Raw genomic sequence first — 15,889 nt, 5'->3', positions numbered from 1 at the left:
TTTAAAGATAGGGTGGAGCAAGTATTCTAACTTAGCAGCTAAATATTATTATACTCTTAGGCCTAATGCAGCACATATTGTAACAGTCATCATCTGTTTGTGAAAAAGAAAATTTGGTGATTACTGGCACATTTTCAAAATTCCAATTGATGGACGATGAGAGAGGCTTTCTGACCTTAAATATTTTGTAAATCCCAAAGTGAGATGTTTAATTAGAGCATACATTTTTGGAGACTCTCAAGAAAGAAGTCTCAACCCAGGTTCCTTTTTTCCTGAAGGAACCAAAACAATGACAGTGGCCACAAACTGCAATCACAGTGGGCTCTCTCGGGGGTACCTACAGTGACATGGGTGGCTTCTTTTCTTAGCTGGTGTAGGAGGGAGAGGTGGGCATGTAGGCACATCTCTGTGTTGGTGTTTGCAGAAGATGAGTGAGATCCAAACATGTACAAAGGCTGTGGGATGGTTGGAAGAGATGCCAGTACTGACTAAATGAACAAACATGTTGAAAAGGGGTTAAATGCCATTATCAGTCATTAATTTTAGAGAGAGAATACAGTTGATAAATTCCAAATATGACAGAAAAGTTACTAAAAATTACATTTCCTAGTATAGAATACTTGGTAGTTTTTCATATGGATTCGTTAAGGTGTTTGAATAATAATAATTGGTTTTGGCTTCTTTACTGGCAAGTAAAGCCAGAAAACTTTTTCAGGGCATCTTGTTAAAAATTTCCTCTCTATCTTTCTCTCTCTCTTTCTTATTCCTCCTTCAGGATAACTTAGGCACAATTCCTAAAAGAACACCACTTGGCCGATTTCCATCTGGTATCCTTCCCCTCTTATTTTCACAGAGAAAAGTGTGGAGTCTAGTTTTTAATGCTATTTCTGAATAAATTCAGCTTTCAACTCAGCACCCATCCTCCTCCCTTGTTTTTTATATAAGCAGTTACCTCTTTTTGTGGGAAAAATAAACATAACTCTGGGCTCTAACAGTTGGGTAGAATCAGATAAAAACAAATTGTAGAAATATGGACTCACCAATTTCCAGTTATCTTTTGTAGGCTTTAGAGTAAAAATGTGTCACGTGAAAAGTTCCATCTGTGCAGGAGAATTGAGTATTTTACACACAGATAATTAGAAAATTGTCAAGACATATGTTGCTTTTTACAAATGATTTTGTATTTATTGTTTTGCAGATGAAATCAAAAATTATCATGGTGCTGAATTATGAAAAACCTCTCGACTTAGAGGTCTTCATCAATGACTAATTGCTACTATTTGTAACCCACTTTAAAAGCAAATAAAGCACCCATCTGGTAATTCTATTGATGGTTTCCATATTAAAATGGCTATTGGTCCTCAAAAAGAAAATATGCAATTATAAAATATTCATATTGGTGTCACTATTGAAAAGCTTACAAATGTATTTGGAAAAATAGAGTTTATTATTCCTTTTCTCATTCTCTGTTAAGCCTATAACCTTTTAAAAAATCAAATTGGACTAATGATGTAGCTACATATACTCAACAAAACGGAAGATTAAGCGATTATCTAAATCAATCAAGGCAAAAAAGAAACATTCATAATTAATCATTTAGATAGCAGTATCGACTCCTCTCTGTGTTGTCCACTGTAGAATTTATAGGGCTTGAATAACCTGGTCTCCCAACTCAAAAGAGGGAAAAGGAAAAACTAGTCCTGGTCTTGTTTTGAAACCCTTTGATCTTGAACAAAACGTTGCATGTCTGTGAGACTCCATTTCTGTGGTGGTTAAATGTGAGAAATGCCTCTGCTAGTCTTTGTGTTGTTATGAAGAATTAATGAAATGAAGAATGTGCAAATATTTTGTAAAAGTAAGTCCCTCGCAGGAGGCAGAGATAGCTATCACCATGCAGGCTTCTGAAGTAGGGCAATCTTTGTCACCCACTTGAAGACTGAAATATTTTATCTCTGAGGAAAAACAATATGTAGAATTGCTCTAGCCCTGCTTCATTCTGAGCTTTAACCACTTAGAAGTTCTTGAATATTCACTAACCTTGCATCTCCTGATGCATGAGGGTTCTGTCTGGGCCTAGAGGGAGACAGCAATTTTCCTGCTTATTATCTGCCTTTGATGACCCCAATGTCCCTCTCTGCAGAGGCAGAATGGGTTGGTCTGGTTTACATTATACATATAACATAGACTGTGCCCCTGGCCCCAGTCCTCTAGCACATTTTCAGATTTTGTGATGCCATCTCATTCCTGTTTGCATTTGTTCATGCCTGGAATGCAAATTCTATTTTTCTTCTGGTTACATTTTCCTTGTTCTTCAACATGCAGCTCAACTCTGTGTGGTATGATTATAGGTGACTTACATCTTTTTGTTCTTTATACTTTACATTTTTAGTTCTCTTTCATGACTTTTATAATTTACAGTGCCATTTGAAGATTTAATTAACAAAAACCTGAAGTACTTCCCTTGTAACCTGAATCAGGGTGAGGCGCCCCACTCACCTTTCACTAGCACAAAAGTTCGCCTCTCCTAAAAATTATCTGAGTGGATAATGTTTATAATGGACTGTTTATTTGTCTATCTCTCTAGACTGAGATCTTCTGTAAATATAGTTATATTGGCTGCAATATCTATAATAGGCATTTATTACATGTCAGATGAATGAATGAATGGATAAACAAATAGTTTATGTATATAGTTCATTTTACTTTAGTAAATAGATGTGGGACAATATTCAACAGTTAATAATTAATTAGATTTGCAGTTCATATAATATGCTACAAGTTCTTAGTTCATTTTGTGCTTTTATACTCATTGGAAATCAATATTGAAAATAAATTTTATTACAATAACAAATAAATAAACTATAATAAATAAATGAGGGAAGCTCTTGTAAATTATCATTTTTAAGGCAACTTCTCATTCTCTCATTTGTTTTTTGTATTGTATAAGGTATTTTCATCTTGAGATCTATGGCTAAACCTTAGTAATCAAATAGAGGCCCTGTGCCAATATAAGAACACAGCTGATTAAATCCAACAGTGACTCTTTGTAATGGATTACCATTACAAATAATTTCTAGCTATCTGTGTACTTTGTATAAGAACTGAGTTTCGGACAACTGGCTACATTTGAATGACAATCAGAAGCTTCAAACATTGCTCTCGTGTGCATTCTCTATTGGAAGAACATTTCCTTGCAAGTGGCAGTCAGTGGCGTCTGATGTGAGTTGGCAAAGATAAGCACAGTTTCATTCAATTCAATAGATATTTACTGTATACCAAATAATTTATGAGTCTCTAGATTTATAAAAGTGCATAACACCTTGGCCCTTTCTTTGAGGAACTCACAGTAAGTTTTAGGGAGGTAAAATGTAATCAATTACTGATAAAGAAAGAGTGAAATGTAAATTAGCAACATTAAACAAAATTTCTTAGGGGCTGCTCTTTGCTTGGCACTGTGTTGGGTGTTAATAAATGCTATGGGAACAAAGTTCTGTAGAATCTTTTAACTCTGGCATTGGAGAAGGACACTGGGATAGAACTGACTGTTCATTGGGCACAGTAGTTACAATGCTTTGGACCCACAATACTTTTTAGTGTGGGGCACATGACAGTGTTTCAGTTTCTTTTAAAATCAGAAGAAAAACAAGGACCTTTTCAGTCAAATAAAATGTTTTAATATGTAATATTACTACATCCATCTTTATAACAACACAGTCCTTATATATAATTTGTAAGATTTTTTTTAAGATGAAAGTGTCTGTAAAGGCAGAAGAGCCTAGGGTTCATGGAAATCATAATGTGGCCCTGACTGAGGGCAGGTGGAATCCAGAGAGGGTCAGGAAGAGATTCAGAGCACTGGAGTTGGGCTTTGAAATACTAGTACCATTTTACTAGGTAGAGGACAGGAAGGCCTTGTAGGGAGAAAGATTAGTCAAGGGCAAGGCCCAGACTTGTGAAAGTATAGGGTGGGATGATTCAGAGGTGCACCAGACATGGTCCCCAAATTAAAGTTCAGTTGACAGAGACAAATGTTTGCAAAGTACAACCACATAATAGAAGATATGTGCCTATTCCAAGACTGGAGAATAAGGTACCTGCTCCTAAATCTTTAAGATTCCTGAGAAGCAAAGATTTACAACCAGACAGCTTAAATAAATAAAACTGATTAAATAAGTCTACGATTGTAACATTCTCAGTGTTCTGAGATGTGTAGTACATTTGGGTGTAGTGTAGGTGGTACTGTGGTTTTGAGACTATCATTAAGTCCTAAGATCTCCTGATATATCAATAACTGTGAATTTGTCACCATTTGTATTATTATTCTCCGTATACATTTTGAAAATATTACCTAGCATGATAACATGTCAAAATTACATTGAAGTGTACATTTTCTCCCTCAGAAATTCAGTCAGGATTGAGTACTCTAATCAAAATATGAATTTTTAAGTACATTTCATACAAATGTTCACTAATAAATCAATAAACTTTCTAGGACAAATTCAAAATCCAAATTTGAGAAGTGAGTCATATTTTAATTCATATTGATAAATTCTTTTAAACTACTTTAAAAAGTTTAGAGGGTAAAGTAAAACTTTATTCTAATGTATACTCTTGTTTTCATTCCACTCCACCTTCAATCAGTTTCTTAAAGTATATGTTCTTTCCCTATTTTCTAAATGCTCTTCTCAGTACTATCTTTTTTTCTTTCCCCTCCTCATACAATGAAGGGAAAGCATTATTTATCTAATTTATGTTGAGAGAATAACATTAAGGCTACCTACATTTTTCTTGTTAGTATAATAGCTGTAGTGAAGAGTAGGTGAGCTGATGAATTTAATTTTTCAACTAACTAAACATGCACATATTAAATTCTCTGTCATAAATATAATCAGCCTTTAATTAGAAAATGAAGGAAACGTAATTCTAAGCATTATGAAGATATATTGAGCTTCTTGTGGTTAACACATCTAGGGAGATGAGGTAACTCAATCAGAATGCCATACTCTTGCTCTATTCTGAATAGAACTTTTGCAAATCTATTATACTGAGCATATAGGAGGGCCACTGGAAATAAAAGGATGTGCCTTTTTAAGGTAGGTAATAGCGTCATCTTCAAAACTAAAGGACACAAGCCCCTCCTATAAATAAGTAGTTGGACTGTTGGATATCACAAACTATGTTTTTAAATATAGAGGAGAATCTAGCCTTTAAAAGACATTTTTTTCATTTGTTGCATATTTATTTGCAACTCTGAAAATGTTAAAGGGGAGGCAGACAAAGGCATTGGTAAAAATTGAACTATTCATTTTGGAACGTGATTCATGGGGTGATTTTGCAAGTATTCCACCAATGTCTGGATCCCCCCAAATAAATATCATTTATTCACTCAAGAAACCATTGACTTAGCAAAACATCATGCTAAAGACAGGGACTGCAGGTCTATATAAGGCACAATCCTTGCCTTCAAGATGTTTATAGTCTAGTGGAGGCAACAGAAACACAATGGAAACACTGTATAATATGACTAATGCTGCATCCTGCAGTGTAGAGGAAAGGCAAGTAACTCAGGCTTAGGGAACTGTGAAGGTTGCTTCAAGAAAGTAATTTCATAAAAACCCTGTGATCATCTCAATAGATGCAGAAAAAGCTTTCAACAAAATTCAACACCTATTTATGATAAAAACCCTCCAGAAAGTAGGCATAGGGGAACCTACCTCAACATAATAAATGCCATATATGACAAACCCCCAGCCAACATCGTTCTCAATGGTGAAAAATTGAAACCATTTCCACTAAGATCAGGAACAAGACAAGGTTGCCCACTCTCAGCACTATTATTCAACATAGTTTTGGAAGTCTTAGCCACAGCAATCAGAGAAGACAAAGAAATAAAAGGAATCCAAATCGGAAAAGAAGAAGTAAAGCTGTCACTGTTTGCGGATGACATGATACTATACATAGAGAATCCTAAAGACGCTACCAGAAAACTACTAGAGCTAATCAGTGAATTTGGTAAAGTAGCAGGATACAAACTTAATGCATTAATTAAAAAATTAATTAAATCTCTTGCATTCCTATACCCTAATGATGAAAAATCTGAAAGAGAAGTTAAGGAAACAATCCCATTTACCATTGCAACAAAAAGAATAAAATACCTAGGAATAAACCTACCTAAGGACATAAAAGACCTGTATGCAAAAAACTGTAAGACGCTGATGAAAGAAATTAAAGATGATACAAACAGATGGAGAGATATACCATGTTCTTGGATTGGAAGAATCAACACTGTGAAAATGACTATACTACCCAAAGCAATCTACAGATTCAATGCAATCCCTATCAAGCTACCACTGGCATTTTTCACAGAACTAGAACAAAAAATTTCACAATTTGTGGAAACACACAAGACCCCGAATAGCCAAAGCAATCTTGAGAAAGAAAAACGGAGCTGGAGGAATCAGGCTCCCGGACCTCAGACTATACTACAAAGCTACAGTAATCAAGACAGTATAGTACTGGTACAAAAACAGAAATATAAATCAATGGAACAGGATAGAAAGCCCAGAGATAAACCCACACACATATGGTCACCTTATTTTTGATAAAGGAGAATATACAATGGAGAAAAGACAGCCCCTTCAAAAAGTGGTGCTGGGAAAACTGGACAGCTACATGTAAAAGAATGAAATTAGAACACTCCCTAAGAGCATACACAAAAGTGAACTCAAAATGGATTTAAGACCTAAATGTAAGGCAAGACACTATAAAAGTCTTAGAGGAAAACATAGGCACAACACTCTATGACATAAATCACAGGAAGATCCTTTTTGACCCACCTCCTAGAGAAATGGAAATAAAAATAAACAAATGGGACCTAACGAAACTTAAAAGCTTTTGCACAACAAAGGAAACCATAAACAAGATGAAAAGACAACCCTCAGAATGGGAGAAGATATTTGCAAATGAAGCAACTGACAAAGGATTAATCTCCAAAATTTACAAGCAGCTCATGCAGCTCCATATCAAAAAAACAAACAACCCAATCCAAAAATGGGCAGACGATCTAAATAGACATTTCTCCAAAGAAGATATACAGATTGCCAACAAACACATGAAAGAATGCTCAACATCATTAATCATTAGAGAAATGCAAATCAAAACTACAATGAGATATCATCTCACACCAGTCAGAATGGCCATCATCAAAAAATCCAGAAACAATAAATGCTGGAGAGGGTGTGGAGAAAAGGGAACCCTCTTGCACCCTTGGTGGGAATGTAAATTGATACAGCCACTATGGAGAACAGTATGGAGGTTCCTTAAAAAACTAAATATAGAACTACCAAATGACCCAGCAATCCCACTACTGGGCATATACCCTGAGAAAAACCGTAATTTAAAAAGAGTCATGTACCACAATGTTCATTGCAGCTGTATTTACAATAGCCAGGACATGGAAGCAACCTAAGTGTCCATCAACAGATGAATGGATAAAGAAGATGTGGCACATATATACAATGGAATATTACTCAGCCATAAAAAGAAACGAAATGGAGTTATTTGTAGTGAGGTGGATGGACCTAGAATCTGTCATACAGAGTGAAGTAAGTCAGAAAGAAAAAAACAAATACCATATGCTAACACATATATATGGAATCTAAAAAAAAAAAAAGAAAGCTTATGAAGAACCTAGGGGCAGGACAGGAATAAACACGCAGACGTAGAGAATGGACTTGAGGACACGGGGAGGAGGAAGGGTAAGCTGGGATGAAGTGAGAGAGTGGCATGTACTTACATATACTACCAAATGTAAAATAGATAGCTAGTGGTAAGCAGCCTCATAGCACAGGGACATCAGCTCAGTGCTTTGTGACCACCTAGAGGGGTGGGATAGGGAGGGTGGGAGGGAGGCGCAAGAGCGAGGGGATATGGGGATATATGTATATGTATAGCTGATTCACTTTTTTATAAAGCAGAAACTTACACACCATTTTAAAGCAATTATACTCCAATAAAGATGTTAAAAAAAAAAAGTAATTTCACCTTGTTCAGCCTTGTGTTTTTTTGTTTTTTTGTTTTTTGTTTTTTTTAAAGAATTGCATATGTAATTCAAAGTGATATACCTAGATTTATCTATGTCTGCAGTTATCACAAAATTTTGACATCTTCTTTGTATTATTTTTAAATTTTGGATAAACATATGTACTTTCATGTCCCAGTTTCTTATTACCTGTTTTTATGTATAGGTAACATGTACTTATATATATAGATAATGTTTATCTATATGCAAATATGTATATGTTTGGAATATCCATATATATTTGAAAAAAACAAATAACCTTGTAAACACACTTTGGAAATGTTTTCTTCATGCCTTTCCAAATACTTCTGTAGCTTTAATGTCATACCAGATTCACAGTAAAAATTTCATTCATCATATGAAAATCTATTGTTGGCTCACTTAAATGTGATTTTCTTTGGTTTACTCTTCAGTGAATTATCTTAAAATTATGTGAAATGCAGCATCAACTCTATTTTATTTTCTCTTTCCTCTCTAAACATTATTGTTGGTGATATTTTTCATTTTGTCCTGGCCTACGAAAGGAATTTCCTTTACCTACCTAATTTTCTGTTTATATGACGAAGCCACTAGTATTAGCAATCCCTGTTGACTTTTGTTCATTCATTGCACCGCTGCTTAAGACCTGGTGCAAAAACATATGGAAACAAATCACACAGGTTCTTTCCCCTTGTGAAAAATGGCTAAGGCCTGAAATATTGATATAGACTTTATATAATTTATTAAATAAATATATCCTTTAGCTTTTGGAATAAGTAACTAGCTCTTCACATTTAATTCCTAATGTAAGTATATAGGAGTGGATTAGAGTCCATTTTTTCCCATAATTTTTATTAAAGCAAATGTGTTGATTAAGACTCATGAATTGAGCAGCTGCTTTCCCACATTATGTTTGATGTGATGGGAATGTAAAAAGTACTACAGGACACTATCCCTGTACTGGTGGGTTTAGAGAGTAAAGCTTTGAGACAGATCAACAAGCAAAAGTTAAATAGCATTATATTAATAAAAAAGAGGATAAAGCTAAATTTTAAGTTATATTAGGAAGACTATAAATGTATATGTTCATTTTTATTTGTGAGTATGGATTATATATATGTGTGCATGTGTATGTAAAATATAATGAAAACAATAAAAAGGAAATATACCCAGTATCTCACTGCAGATAGACCTTTGAGGAAAGGTATTTGAAACAATGTAAGTGGATTCATTCAATAAATTACTGAATGGATCTGTAAATTGTATAGGGACACTCCTCCAGTGAGACTCCTTATCAATTATTAATTATTAATTTGCGGTGTTTTGTAGATGAATCAGTGGTTTTGTTCATCCTATTAAAATATCATTTTGTCTTTCTTTATGGTAAACTCAGAAAAATACATCCAGTTAAATTTGACCAAATTGGCTTCAAATGTATTTTAAAATATATTGTACACACTGAAAGAAATTCAATGATGTCAGGCTGTCTCTTGAGTTTTTGTATAAAGCTGCTAGTGGCATATTTTGATTTAAGATGTATTTTCAATTCTAAAATCCCTGAAGTACTTCTCTCCTGCAGTGATTGACTTTGTAGAGAAACATTTAAAGAGGAATTTAAATTTAAAAGCTGCAATTTGAAACACATTTTCTTGTGTCAAGTTTTGACACAAGAGGGACTTTCCTCTTTAATTATGTTGCTTCTTTTAAATTAAATCTACATCGTAATTCTTTACAAAATAAGGTATATTTTTGGAATGAGATTCATTTTACTTCTCACAGATTTTAGAAGTGGAAAGTGCATACTTTTACCATAGGAATTCAGAATGATTTTTGAAACATTTTTCTATCTCTTCATTTAGGCACTGGAAGACAAAACCTGTTTTCCAAAAAGTGAGTGTATATTATACAAAAAATATATACCTGCATTTCAAGATAAGTTTTATTAAAACTTGGATTTCAATCAAGATTACACTGTAAACAGTAGAGAAAAAAAAGATACTGATGGGTAGGGCATTTATCAGAAAGAACTAGGGAAAAGGGACATTTCAGGAATTTATTTTTAAAGGCCTTTTGCTTCCCTTCAAATATAGAAGAACCTCATGAGTAGGCTTTATCATGAGTTAGCGCTGCATTCTATTCCTGCATTACTTCACCAGAAATTCAGTGAACAAACCAATAGAGTACAGATCAGTCATATAGAGGCAAGTTATTGGCAGTACTGACCATTCTTAGGTATTTGATTATTTGCTATGCAATCTCTATTTTGAGGAATTTAGGTAGAAGAAAATGGCATCTAGAATTAGACACCTGGATCCAAATCAATGCCTAATATTTACTTGCTATGGACCTTGGGTAGGTCATCTAACGTCTTGAAGCCTCAGTTTTTTCATCTCCCTCTACTTTACAGGATGTTGTAAGAACTGGATGAAATATGGTTTCTGAGGCTTCTACTCATAGTGCTTAAAAATTTTGCATTCTTTCTCTAGGTTTCAGTGTACTGACTTGTTATATTATTTTAATATTTTAAAATTTAGCTTTTAGGCCAAGTTTAATTACTAGTGTGTCCTAACATAAAAGGGGCTCCATTATAAATTAAGCATTTGGATTTCAATTTTTCCTTTTGTCTGCGTGTATCTGTTTTATAAATTTCATTAAGTAAGTAGATGTAGAACATATTTGTAGGGATAATATAAAGCAAATGAAATGCTAGAGATATGTGTAATTTGTTGAAGAACATGCATTTTTTCATCCTCGTTGGCTTTTCCCTTCTGATATTTGTATTCATACCCTGGAAAAATGGACTGGTCAGCAATTGCATTTTTTTCAGGACGTTGTGGATTTTCGTTACAGGGCTTTTATTGTTTTGTTTTGTTTTGTTTTGCTTTTACACAGGAACATGCATGCTACTGTATTGTTTTGTTTAATTTTCTGCTATCTCTTCTGCATGGCAAAGAGTGTCTAAAAGACTCTTAATTAGTCTCCCTGCTTCTAAGCCTGGCCCCTACAGCAGCCTATTTTTAAAACTGTCATCAGAGTAAGAACTAGGGAAAAATATAAATTTTTATATAATATAAAAATATAAATTTTAAAAATATAAATTATCTTGTAAAATATAATTCAAATTACTTCTCTGTTCAGAAGCCTCCAGTGGCTTCCCATCTCACTGCAAGTTAAAGCCAAAATCTTCAAGACCCTGCATGATCTGATTTCCTTACATCTCTAAAGACATCTCTGACCACATTCCTCTCACTCTGACCACGCTTGCCTTTCCAGTTCAAAGCCAGGTCCACTTCCTGCTCAGAATCTTCAAATCTGCTCTGTCTTCTGGGGTGTTTCTTCCAGCCCCCACATAGCTTCTGGTCATGTTAGCAGTGAGGACTTCCTGACCACTCTATTTCAAATAGCATCTTCCTCTTAGATCCCAAACACTCCCCACTTTTCTTCCCTTTTCCTCAATCCCTCTTAAGACTGTATGTATGTAAATAAGTAACTATGTATGTACGTACTGTGTGTGTATAATATTTACCTACTAATTTGGCCTATTTTTCTCTCACCCATTAGAACGTAGGTTGCATGAGTTTGGGAATTTGTGTGTGTGTTTTCTTCCACTACTGTATCCTCTGTACATATTACAGTGCCTAACCAAGAGGAGGTACTCATTTATATCTGTTGTGTTGAATAGGGAAATTATTTCATGTTTCTGAGTCTCCATATCTCCACTTTCCATATCAACTCAAAGGAAGGCTTTGGGATCCACAAAGTAAGCCTTTGTTCCTTTCCCATAGTATGGACTATAGCTGTTGTTAACTCCTTTTTTTTTTTTTTTTTTCCCATAAGAAAAAGCACTTTTCATTTTAGCCTGAGGATGAAAACACACGGTAGATTTCCAAAGCATCATCTTATGTGGTTATTAAATTATCTTAGACATTCAATGATTTTTTTCTTTTTTACCAAAAAACTTCCCACCATTTTATTGACATCATGAAATCTTTTTTTTTTCTTTCTACATGATTTTGACTACTCTAAGTACCTCCTATAAGTAGAATCAAACAATATTTGTTCTTTTGTGACTAGTTTACTTCACTTAGCATGAAATGTCCTCAAGTTTCATCCATGTTGTAGCATACATCAGAATTTCCTTCCTTTTAAAGGCTGAGTCATATTCCACTGTATGTATACACCACATTTTACTTATCCATTCATCTGTTAATGGACACTTGGGTTGCTTCCATGTTTTACCTATTGTGAATAATTCTGCTATGAATGTGAGTATATAAATATCTGTTTGAGTCCCTGCTTTCACTTTTTTTTTTGAATTTTATTTTATTTATTTTTTTATACAGCAGGTTCTTATTAGTCATCCATTTTATACACATCAGTGTATACATGTCAATGCCAGTCTCCCAATTCATCACACCACCACCACCACCCCACCGCAGTTTTCCCCCCTTGGTGTCCATACGTTTGTTCTCTACATCTGTGTCTCAGTTTCTGCCCTGCAAACCTGTTCATCTGTACCATTTTTCTAGGTTCCACATATATGTGTTAATATACGATATTTGTTTGTCTCTTTCTGACTTACTTCACTCTGTATGACAGTCTCTAGATCCATCCACGTCTCTACAAATGACCCAATTTCGTTCCTTTTTATGGCTGAGTAATATTCCATTGTATATATGTACCACATCTTCTTTATCCATTCATCTGTCAGTGGGCATTTAGGTTGCTTCCATGACCTGGCTATTGTAAATAGTGCTGCAATGAACATTCGGATGCATGTGTCTTTTTGAATTATGGTTTTCTCTGGGTATATGCCCAATAGTGGGATTGCTGGGTCATATGGTAATTCTATTTTTAGTTTCTTAAGGAACCTCCATATTGTTCTCCATAGTGGCTGTATCAGTTTACATTGCCACCAACAGTGCAAGGGGGTTCCCTTTTCTCCACACCCTCTCCAGCATTTGTTGTTTGTAAATTTTCTGATGATGCCCATTCTAACTGGTGTGAGGTGATACCTCATTGTAATTTTGATTTGCATTTCTCTAATAATTAGTGATGTTGAGCAGCTTTTCATGTGCTTCTTGGCCATCTGTATGTCTTCTTTGGAGAAATGTCTATTTAAGTCTTCTGCCCGTTTTTGGACTGGGTTTTTTGTTTCTTTAATATTGAGCTGCATGAGCTGTTTATATATTTTGGAGATTAATCCTTTGTCTGTTGATTCATTTGCAAATATTTTCTCCCATTTTTGAGGGTTGTCTTTTTGTCTTGTTTATGGTTTCCTTTGCTGTGCAAAAGCTTTTAAGTTTCATTAGGTCCCATTTGTTTATTTTTGTTTTTATTTCCATTACTCTAGGAGGTGGATCAAAAAATATCTTGCTGTGATTTATGTCAAAGAGTGTTCTTTCTATGTTTTCCTCTAAGAGTTTTATAGTGTCTGGTCTTACATTTAGGTCTGAATCCATTTTGAGTTTATTTTTGTGTATGGTGTTAGGGAGTATTCTAATTTCATTCTTTCACATGTAGCTGTCCAGTTTTCCCAGCACCACTTATTGAAAAGACTGTCTTTTCTCCATTGTATATCCTTGCCTCCTTTGTCATAGATTAGTTGACCATAGGTGCGTGGGTTTATCTCTGGGCTTTCTATCTTGTTCCATTCATCTATGTTTCTGTTTTTGTGCCAGTACCATATTGTCTTGACTACTGTAGCTTTGTAGTATAGTCTGAAGTCAGGGAGTCTGATTCCTCCAGCTATGTTTTTTTCCCTCAAGACTGCTTTGGCTATTCGGGGTCTTTTGTATCTCCATACAAATTTTAAGATTTTTTGTTCTAGTTCTGTAAAAAAATGCCTTTGGTAATTTGATAGGAATTGCATTGAATCTGTAGATTGCTTTGGTCCTGATCTTAGAGCAAATGCTTTCAGTTTTTCACCATTGAGAATGATGTTTGCTGTGGGTTTGTCATATATGGCCTTTATTATGTTGAGGTAAGTTCCCTCTATGCCTATTATCTGGAGAGTTTTTATCATAAATTGGTGTTGAATTTTGTCAAAAGTTTTATCTGCATCTATTGAGATGATCATATGGTTTTTATTCTTCAATTTGTTAATATGGTTTATCACATTGATTGATTTACGTATACTGAAGAATCCTTGCATCCCTGGGATAAATTCTACTTGATCATGGTGTATGATCCTTTTAATGTGTTGTTGGATTCTGTTTGCTAGTATTTTGTTGAGGATTTTTGCATCTATATTCATCAGTGATATTGGTCTATAATTTTCTTTTTTTGTAGTATCTGCCTGGTTTTGGTATCAGGGTGATGGTGACCTCATAGAATGAGTTTGGGAGTGTTTCTTCCTCTGCAATTTTTTGGAAGAGTTTGAGAAGGCTGGGTGTTAGCTCTTCTCTAAATGTTTGATAGAATTCATCTGTGAAGCCATCTGGTCCTGGACTTTTGTTTGTTGAAAGATCTTTAATCACAGTTTCAATTTCATTACTTGTGATTGGTCTGTTCATAATTTCTATTTCTTCCTTGGTCAGTCTTGGGAGGTTATACCTTTCTAAGAATTTGTCCATTTCTTCCAGTTTGTCAATTTTTTTGGCATAGAGTTGCTTGTGGTAGTCTCTTAGTATGCTTTGTATTTCTGCGGTGTCTGTTGTAACTTCTCCTTTTTCATTTCTAATTTTACTGATTTAAGTCCTCTCCCTCTTTTTCTTGATGAGTCTGGCTAATGGTTTATCAATTTTGTTTATCTTCTCAAAGAACCAGCTTTTAGTTTTATTGATCTTTGCTCTGGTTTTCTTTGTTTCTATTTCATTTATTTCTGCTCTGATCTTTATGATTTCTTTCCTTCTGCTAACTTTGGATTTTGTTTGTTCTTCTTTCTCTAGTTCCTTTAGGTGTAAGGTTAGTTTGTTTACTTGAGATTTTTCTTGTTTCTTGAGGTAGGCTTGTAAAGCTCTAAACTTCCCTCTTAGAACTGCTTTTGCCACATCCCATAGGTGTTGGATCATCGTGTTTTCATTGTCATTTGTCTCTAGGTATTTTTTGATTTCCTCTTTGATTTCTTCAGTGATCGCTTGGTTATTTAGTAACGTATTGTTTAGCCTCCATGTGTTTCTGTTTTTTTACGTTTTTTTCCCTGTAATTGATTTCTAATCTCCTAGCATTGTGGTCAGAAAAGATGCTTAATATGATTTCAATTTTCTTAAATTTACTGAGGCTTGATTTGTGACCCAAGACGTGATCTATCCTAGAGAATGTTCTGTGCACAGTTGAGAAGAAAGTGTATTCTGCTGTTTTGGGGTGGAATGTCCTATAAATATCAATTAAATCTATCTGGTCTATTGTGTCATTTAAAGTTTGTGTTTCCTTATTAATTTCCTCTTTGGATGATCTGTCCGTTGGTGTAAGTGAGGTGTTAAAGTCCCCCACTATTATTGTGTCACTGTTGATTTCCTCTTTTATAGCTGTTAGCAGTTGCCTTATGTATTGAGGTGCTCCTATGTTGAGTGCATATATATTTAATATTGTTATATCTTCTTCTTGGATTGATCCCTTGATCATTATGTAGTGCCCTTCCTTGTCTCTTGTAGCATTCTTTATTTTAAAGTCTATTTTATCTGATATGAGTATTGCTACTCCAGCTTTCTTTTGATTTCCTTTTGCATGGAATATCTTTTTCCATCCGCTCCCTTTCAGTCTGTATGTGTCCCTAGGTCTGAAGTGGGTCTCTTGTAGACAGAATATATATGAGTCTTGTTTTTGTATCCATTCAGCAAGCCTGTGTCTTTTGGTTGGGGCATTTAATCCGTTCACGTTTAAGGTAAT

The 15,889-nt window shown here is 34.7% G+C and overlaps 1 protein-coding gene across 8 annotated transcripts in view; it reads left to right on the top strand.

Annotated features, from left to right (window-relative positions):
• The window catches only part of PCDH7 (protocadherin 7), a 422,241-nt gene that overhangs the window by 76,947 nt on the left and 329,405 nt on the right, over positions 1-15,889 (top strand). The window contains exon 2 of one of the 8 annotated variants that reach the window (XM_082464536.1): positions 1,199-14,159. The exons of the other annotated variants lie outside the window; for them this stretch is intronic. Coding sequence (XP_082320662.1) covers positions 1,199-1,270 — 72 coding nt within the window. The 3' untranslated portion in view covers positions 1,271-14,159. Of the gene's footprint in view, positions 1-1,198; positions 14,160-15,889 lie in introns of those variants that run through there. 8 annotated transcript variants of the gene reach the window in all.

This window comes from Balaenoptera physalus (assembly GCF_965194825.1).
Source record: "Balaenoptera physalus genome assembly, chromosome: 5".
NCBI classification, from domain to species: Eukaryota; Metazoa; Chordata; class Mammalia; order Artiodactyla; family Balaenopteridae; genus Balaenoptera; species Balaenoptera physalus.
Note: the sequence above shows the minus strand (reverse complement) of the source record. Positions and strands in the feature narration are given on the sequence as shown.